This window comes from Nanorana parkeri, unplaced genomic scaffold (genome assembly GCF_000935625.1).
Source record: "Nanorana parkeri isolate BGI_ZX_2015 unplaced genomic scaffold, ASM93562v1 scaffold124, whole genome shotgun sequence".
Taxonomy (NCBI): domain Eukaryota; kingdom Metazoa; phylum Chordata; class Amphibia; order Anura; family Dicroglossidae; genus Nanorana; species Nanorana parkeri.
The window spans coordinates 977,063-985,878 of record NW_017306392.1 but is presented as its reverse complement, the minus strand read 5'-3'; the positions used below and the strand labels follow the sequence as shown (position 1 = coordinate 985,878).

Here is an 8,816-nt window from a genome sequence, read left to right as displayed (position 1 = left end):
TTTACTGTAGTAGGGATCAACAACGCCGCCAGAATTCCCATTTACTGGACCATTTTTTTAAATTATTTTATTATAATTGTTTATAATTATTTCTTATATTATAATTTCTTATAATTGTGAAAAAGTGTCAGGCAGGGCACTAGACAAAGCTCTAGGGACAAAATTGAAGTGAAATAGTTTGATACATAAGTGTAATCATAGGAGATTACATTGTATTGTGTGTATTCTGTGTACATTACAACTTTTCACTTTTGAATTTCCCGCCTGCTGTGACGCCCCTAAAACTAAACTAAGAGTCAGATGTCGGCTTTTAGTTTCATTTTCGAGCCGCGCACAGCAAAGGACGCCGCGGGATCGCAGGGACAAGGTGAGTGTCACTTTTCTCTGCAGCCCCGAGTCTTGCTCGGGGTTACCACTCCTAGCATTGAAAATTCACCCCGAGCCAGACTCGGGAATACCGCCAGGGAGGTTAAGGAACAAATATACTGGGCAATGTGGCACTGCTTGACATTACCCAGTACATTTAAAAAAGGCTAATTTAAGTAATCCCAGGTTGCTCTGCAAAATCAGTGTGTGATGGGTGCAGCCTGTAGTAAATGCTTATTTTTAAATATAAAATGTTGTGAAAATAATAAAGAAAGAAATAGAATATCAGTTTTAGAACTTTAAAAAAAAATCAATAAATGTGACCCAAAAGCATCAATTTGAGATTACAAAAGGGCTTAAACTTACGTTATTTCAATATTCCGTTCTAAAATCATTTCGTCTGGGTTTTCCGTTGATGGAACAAATTTTGAGGTTACGCGGATGCATTTGCATTTGTTATCTAACAAAGTGCGTTCTTCCTCAATATAATACTGCCCTGCAAACACATAATATGTATTTCAAAAAAAGAGTGGAACTAACATATGAAGATGTAATAACGGTAGGTCAAAAACACAGCAGACACCAGGCTGATACCATGATAAATACTGCGGCAGAGAAAATATAGGACTATAGAATATTTTTTGCACCTATTTCAAAAACCAGACCCGATTTTAGTTTTTATGTTCAAAGTATCATTTAAATGTTATACACATAGAGGCTGATTTATAAATCTTTCACCCAGTGTGTAGCTGGGCAAATGCTGTTCGCACAGCACTACCGCCACTAGCTGGCGCTGAGGAGCACTATTTATATGGTCATCAGTGCCATCTAGTGGCGGTAGTGTTGTTTCATTAAATTATACTATTTCATTTATGAAATATAAAATCATATAAAATACAAATTACTTGAGCTTGTTACTGAAGCGCCTACTTCAGGAAATATGTTTTATTATTGCTGTTTACTTGCTGAGTAAACAACTTGTTATGGAAAACCTCTGACTAGAATTGAACCGGTCTAAGCCAATCTGCTCATTAGTAGTTTCATGAAGGTTCATATCTGTTTATAGTGCATTGTGGGTACAATGTGTAGGGAAAAATCCTGCTGGCTGTATCTTTGATGTGGTTTCCAGCAAAATGTACATAACAAAGTTTAATGCTAAAGTAAAAAGTGTAAAATACACTTAAAATGCAAAATGTCTATACTGTAAGACCCACCGCACCAGCAACATGATTAAATGCACATATGTTAACAGTGCTTTTTGTTTCTGTGCTGTATTCTCAATCCGCCGGATGAGGGACCTGTATTCTATATTGGCTCCTCTAGGGCAATGCCTAATAAGGATGTTTAATACTTTCTAATTAAGACAATGACATCACCTCTTATACTCTGCACCCTCTGTCAGTTAATAAAATTAGGATATCATTCCTGGATACACAGACCAGAGACCAGAGGTAGTTGGGAGCATGCAATTACCCTTCTTCATAAAAGATAAAATGTGCATTTATTATTATTTTGCATTGGAGCCAGTAAAGCATTGCATATATATTCCAGAATCCTGCTGCACTCCTTACCGGGTATCACTGTCAGCGTGAGTGCTCGAAGTGATTGCGGATGGCGCCGCCAATACTGAAACTTGTTAAAGATGTCACCAGCACACCATATTGAAGTGAAGAACACGCCTGTTTATTGACGCTTCATGTCAAAACAAATAGCAACGTTTTGGGGCCTCATCAGTCATTTCAAGCCTGATGAAGGGGATCCTGTGTGCCCCCGAAAAGTTGCTATTTGTTTTGACATGAAGCGTCAATAAACAGGCGTGTTCTTCACTTCAATATGGTGTGCTGGTGACATCTTTAACAAGTTTCAGTAAAGCATTGCAAACACAATCAGTAGCTTATGGGTGCAATGCTCTGGCTCCTGTAGACTCTTCCATAAGCGAGGTACAGACATTTAATAACATGGACGAGAGGGAGTGTCAATGGACTACAAGTGTGGTGATGTCCCCGCACTTGTTTTCCATTGAGGGCTACAAGTGCCTCAGCCACAGCAGCTGGACCAGGCAGGACCTGTCAAAGGATCTGTAAATAGATGACAACTGTGTGGACAGAGATGAATTTCCTATGCTCCTCTGCTCCATCTGGGGGCAGAAATGCAGTGCAAATGGCATTCGTCTAGTGTATGGCTGGGCAGAAGTTTTAGAAAATGGACCTCTTAGCTTAGTCTTTATAATATTTAGATTGCTCTCCAATCGCAGTTAAGTGATTGGAGCGTGCTGTTGCAAGTGCACTTATACTTCTACAATCACCTATCTAATCACAAAACAATGGGTAGATATTTACAGGCTCAAATATGTCAGATTTTAAGAGTATTAGAGGAATGCCAAAGATTTTGCTATAAACATAATTATTTTAGGACTAGAATGGCAACAAGTTAATTGTAATGTAATAATACGTTTTTTCAGTCCTAAAGTCCCTGCTCACCTGTTCCTGTGACTTGATGGGATGTAAATTAATCATCTTCATAATTTTATTTTAATTCATCATTAGCTTGTTACAAGCCATGTATTATAAATGCATTCGGGTTTTAATAAATTAGAGTTTGCATTTGCATTTCTATAAGTATAGCAAAAATAGTGGCATGGTGACCCTAGCAAAGCAGACTCCAAGGTTTTATGTACCCTATATTGCTAAATGTATAAATGAGTTTGTTACTTTCATTTTTTGGGTGAGAGAGGTACATAAGTGAGGACCATGTAAAATACTATTTTATGTAAGTGCAGTACGTTAGAAGCTAAAGAGAATTAAAACTAGCTAAATTTATACACATTACATGTACATATTTCACAGAATCAATTTTAATTTAATATGTATTCATTATTTTTTAATGGGTATATGGATTAATTAGCCTTATTTGTGTTAATTTTTATGCATGCTAGTTAAGTCTGGTGTCAGGCAGATCAATAAAAAATACATATCATTTTTTCAATAGCAAGTCATATCATTAATTTCTATAGCACAACAGTACCGATCAGCGTGTGCTAAGATGCTGTGTGAAGCATATTTTTTGCTAACATGCATACATCTTATATGACATAATACTTTTAAAAGGATGCATGTCTTTTATTTATATGTATATAAATTAACATTTTTATGTAAATTAAATGAATCTGCAAGAACTCATTAAAAAACGAATTCTGCTATATGATATGAAACTAATGCATTAAATAGTGCTACATTATAATAAAAGAAATCTGCAGGCTGTTATAAGCAAAGGTTTACCCATTTAGCACCTACTCCTGCCCAATCCCTGTTCACATACCTGTTACATATACAGCAAATAGCAGCAGTAGGGCTGCTGATAATATGCCGCACTTGTCCATCCTTCAGCTTCCTCTTATGAAGATATCCAGGTGATCGTAGACTCCTATAAGAGGGGGGTGGGGGTCATTTCTGAAAAAATCTGCTGCCGAAAATAACATCCTGGGTGGTTTCAGTACTGGAAGCAGATGTGATTCTCTATCCTTACGCAGGGTGCAACTTGCAGGAGTCAAAAATGTTAAAGAGGCAGTAACATTTTTAGACTAGCAGTATTATTCTTTTTGCAATTCATCAAGTCAGTATATACAGAAAAGATACAGCAGTGCTGTTGGCCCAGGGTAAAAAAAATAAAAATAATTTGCATGGTCCCTCTCACTAGCATAAAATGTGAAATAAACTGAATATTTTGGAGATTTGAGATTATATTGCAGAGGTAACTTCTGTTTAAGAAGGCTCTACTGCGCTTCACAGTGATTTAAAGGCTTAGTTCCCCTTTGTGACTGATATACACCCATATTTAGGGCTCAACATCAAACATCAAACATGATTACAATTCCCAACCCTCATCCTCAAACCGCCCCCCACTTATCTGTGATCTGTGAATGGAAAGACTACAATCATTGCAGGTATGACATTGCACACCTAACCAGTATATCCCCTGTTGTCTCTTGGTGGATGCACTAGTGACAAATGGATGGCGCCGCTGAATATAACATAGGGCGTAAAACTGGCCATACACTATTCGAATTTCAGCTGGTTCTTGATGAACTCTATCAGCTGATCAAAGGAGCCAGCATCTTCGAACAATTCAAACCAATCAGCTGCTGGCTCTGTTTGGGTATTCTGACAGGGGCTGGCGAATACAAAGGAAACTTGTAAAAGAGTTGATGAAGGAATCTATTCTGTTCTTTTTGTTCAGCTCGTGGGTTAAACAAAAAAATAGAACAGTGTATGGCCGGCTTTAGTCACACCACAATCCTAATCAACAAAATGTGTTTATTGTCGTTGGTCAATCATCACATTACAGAAAGAAAGCGACGTTTCAGGACCACATCAGATCCCTGATGAAGGGATCCTGCATGGTCCCAAAAGGTCGATTTAACGATCGACCAACAACAATAAAGGGTTTTTGATGATGAAGATTTTGGTGTGCTGTTGGCTTACTCCCTATGGAAAGACTACAAATGTATCCGCCATTGCACCAGACAGACTTGTAGTTCTTAATGGAGCACATGTGAGGTGGTGCCACGCACTTGAGTCCATTTGTTTCTCCAGCCCTGTAATAGTAAGTCCATACCTCCGTGCGAACCTGGTGCTTGGATGTAAACAATGCAGGAGTCTGAGCATTGCACCCATGATCACTAATCCTGGTTGCAATGCTCTGGAGACCTGAATGCAAAAAAATATTATTGCAGATTTTATAATTTATATAGCACCGACAATTTACGCAGCGCTTTGCATGTGTACATTCCCATAAGTCCCTGCTCTCAAGTAACTTACAATCTAAGGTCTCTATCTCATGTGCATACATACAGAGCTAACTAACCTTCCAGCATGTCTTTGGAGTATGGGAAGAAACCCACGCAAGCACAGGGAGAACATGCAAACTCCTTGCAGATCATGTCCTGTTTAGGATTTGAACCAGGGACCCCCAGTCAGGGCCGTAGCAAGGGCGAGGCGACTCAGGCTCTCGCCTTATGTGCAGGTGCTGGTGGGGGGGGGTCACAGCCAGCAGGGAGAAGTGGGGCTTTTCTACCGGATCCCCCAGCAGCTCTCCCCATCTGTATGCAGTGGGGATCCAAGGAGAAGTGAATGAAGCGCTGAAGCCGGCGGGGTGGGGCGGAGGAGGGAGCTGATGTCACAGCCGAATGGCGAGCGGTGAGGAGAGAGAGAGACGCTCGGCCAGGATCTGACAGCCGGCGCCCCTTTCTCTCCTCACCGCTCGACCATGCTGCTGTGACAGTGGCTCCCTTCTCCACCCCCCTACCGGCTTCAGCGCTTCCTTCACTTCTCCTCAGATCCCCGCTGCCTCTGCTCGGGAGAGCACTGGGGATCCAGAGGAAAAGTTGGAGGCTGAGCTCCCCTCTGTGCGTGGCCGAGCCGCGGAACGGTACATATCATTGATATGTACCGATCCTCTGTGCAGTGCAAACGCTGGAGCGATCAGCTGATCACTCCAGTGTTAGTACTATTTGTCCCCAGTTATTTACAATGTGTCCCCAGTTGTGAATGAACAGGAAGTGCTTTACATCTCTTCTTGTTCATTCATGAATTTCTCAATGGGGAGTAGCACTCTGTACAGAGGCTTCTCCCCATTCAGAAACTGCTTGATAGTAAATATTTTCTGAATAAATGGGAAGCCTCTGTACCTTCCATTCATTTAGAACAGAGGCTGCAGAAAAAGAGATTGAGGACTCTGTGTCCCCAATTTCTTTTTCTATTTTAAAAGGGAAATATCAGGGGGGCTGTTTAGACCCCTAATATTTCCCTGAAACCCCCCAACAGTAAAAAAAATACATAAAAAATAATAAAAAAGAAATAATAAAAAAGAAATAATAAAAAAATAAAAAACATCCTGGAGGCGGGGGGCATGACATCACATGACGCCGTGCGCGTGCGGCGTTGGGTGATATCCTAGTCTTGATATCCTGATTTATTGTGGCTCCTTTCCCTTGCAGGGTCCTATGAAGAAACCTTGTGTGTGCTAGTAAGCTGTATGTGTCTCCACATACACACAGGCACAGTAAGGCGAGACACTGTCCTCGTCCCCATTATTTCTTCCTCCTTCCCCCTCCACCTTCTCCAAGCTAGTAGATAGATGTATGCTGCATGCTCTCTGCCTTCTGACCTTGTACTCAACAGGAAGTTCAGGGAAGCCAAGCTGAGAGAGTTAGAGAGTCAAGATGACTGTAAGCACTTGGTGTCTGTGAAGGTTCTCATTCATCCAGGTCATGGTGTATCACTGGTCATCTGACTAGCTTTCTCAATTCAGAATAGAGATCAAATTCTGAATTGAGAAAGCTGGTCGGATGACCAGTGATACCTCTTCAAGAAAAATACAGCAAGTCCAGTTGCCTTAATTTATTTTTTACAGATATGTAAGTGCTTGGGTAAAAATATAAAGAAAGGCTTTGTTAGGCAATGTATACTTGTTTGATCTGGATTCATTACTGAAAAAAGATTGACAGTTTAATACTACTTTAAGTGATGGTAACTGACAATTCTGAAATATTGTTATTGTTGGTTTGCGGATAGAAGTGAGACATGCAGATGCTTTCTGTTTTGAGAATGCTCTACTGTGTATTTGCAAATCATGATAATTTGGGTTAAACAAGCAACATATGCTTTTTGCTCTGACAAAGTTGTTCTGAAATGTTCTTGGATAGGATACCAATAGGTATTGCCAAATGGTTCTTCCTTTGTTTGTACTACATTAAGCTAAGAGCGATGGTAAAATACAATAGTAATATCCAGTAACACAGTAAAACAAATAAAAGTGGATATCTTTCTTAATTACTAAAAATGTTACCAAAGCTTGTTCAGTGCAGAATCTACACAAATACAACAAGTCTGACATTTGCATAACAGTGTATCCTATTATAGTTCTCTCAATGTTGTGATTTTTCTACTCAAGTAAAAGAATAGCTTATTAGGAATTCTCAGAGAATAGAAATATGCATATTTGGCAACTAGCTGGAATCTTGATCCAGTTGCTGGGTCATTACTAGAATAAGTGAAATTTCCAGGACAGCCCCTAAACTTACGTGATTGATGTAATTCTTATGAGACACATGCTACGCTGCCTGTTTAAAGGGCCGCTTTGGAGAGGTATTGTGAACTGTGCACAGGTACCAGCCAACAATGGAGACAGTTGGGGCACAGTGAGTGGCTGTGGCTGGTAGAGAGAATGGAGTGTCTGCTGCTATACAAAACCTGGCAGTGAAATTTGGTATCACGTATTGAAAATGGCTGCCCGGGGGTTCATGGATACCCAAGGGAGTTTGAAAGTTGTCGGCAAGATTCCTTCAGCACAGTGGGACTCTACTTGGATGCCTTGTTGGTGGCACAGCCACATGGTCATGGTGAAGAAATGTTGTCAAAGACTAAAAGCTGAATGTGAAATTTAAAATCCACTATAGAAAATGGTACCCCTGGGAGATACCAGCACCTAGGTGAGATGGCCAAGTAGGGACAGGTTGTAGGCAGTTTTATGGGGTTTTTTTCTCTTTTTTTTGGTGGCGATGCATAGTTTGTTGGAAGGGGGCGGAATGACTTTCTACATTGTTAAACCTGACTGTGAAATGTAGTATCTCCCATCTGTATTTTACCGTAGACTCTGAACCTATCCTTTAAGCTCTTTACACTTTTATTGGCCACACCCACCATGCAGAGCTTTGATTGTATTAGCCCCACAGTTCTGACTGACAGCACAGAGGTGAAGTGGCGTGACAGGCAGTTTACACCGAGCCCACACAACCCCCCATACCTACTCTGAAAAAACATCTTCAGCTCTGCCGTGCAGCCCTGTGCCTTTTCTGATCTTCTCTGATCGTTTCTTTGAAGTAACAAGAAATACTAACTCCGGCCCTGTCACCCACGTGAAGTTTCTTGATTTGTGCAGAATTATAAAGTGTTTCTTCTTGATGAGTGCTTTTGGGCTGGGTCCCTAGTATATGTCATATATGTTTGAAGATTAAAGTACTTTTGAGTCGAGATGTGGTGAAGATGGTGCAGTAATAGTAATATTAGTTGGTTGAATACCTTCCCCGTAGGGGTGTTGCAAGACCTTGGCATTCAGGCACATGCCTCGAGTCTTCTTTTGATTGCCCTGAGCCTTCCTTATAGTAGTTGTTGCTGGTAAGTTGATTCCAGATATGAGAAACACGTGAAAGCTGCACTCCCAGTGATTGCTTCTAGGAGAAGTAACACAGAGTAACAAACTTCCTGGTGTACTCGTAGTAAAAACCTTGAGATGCACAACATGGTCAACAACTTCCTATGGTCAAGTGGAAGAAAATGGAGCCACCATACATTAGTAATTGTAATTTTAAATCATGATTGCTAGACCATTTAGTCAATTAGGGAATCTTGTATAACATTTATGAATTACTGTATTTTTATTACCTGTAATTT

The 8,816-nt window shown here is 40.3% G+C and overlaps 1 protein-coding gene and 1 long non-coding RNA gene across 2 annotated transcripts in view; one reads left to right on the top strand and one right to left on the bottom strand.

Annotated features, from left to right (window-relative positions):
- The window catches only part of JCHAIN (joining chain of multimeric IgA and IgM), a 13,149-nt gene extending 9,247 nt beyond the window's left edge, over positions 1-3,902 (bottom strand). Inside the window, exons 1-2 of the mRNA XM_018553570.1 lie at positions 3,685-3,902; positions 733-862 (exon numbers count right to left, since the gene is read on the bottom strand). Of these exons, the coding sequence (XP_018409072.1) occupies positions 733-862; positions 3,685-3,745 (191 nt within the window). The 5' untranslated portion in view covers positions 3,746-3,902. The remainder of the gene's footprint in view (positions 1-732; positions 863-3,684) is intronic.
- Positions 3,903-5,112: 1,210 nt separating this feature from the next.
- Positions 5,113-8,816, top strand: part of LOC108784702 — a 15,630-nt gene continuing 11,926 nt past the window's right edge. The window contains exon 1 of the long non-coding RNA XR_001941086.1: positions 5,113-5,204. This is a non-coding gene — a long non-coding RNA (uncharacterized LOC108784702). The remainder of the gene's footprint in view (positions 5,205-8,816) is intronic.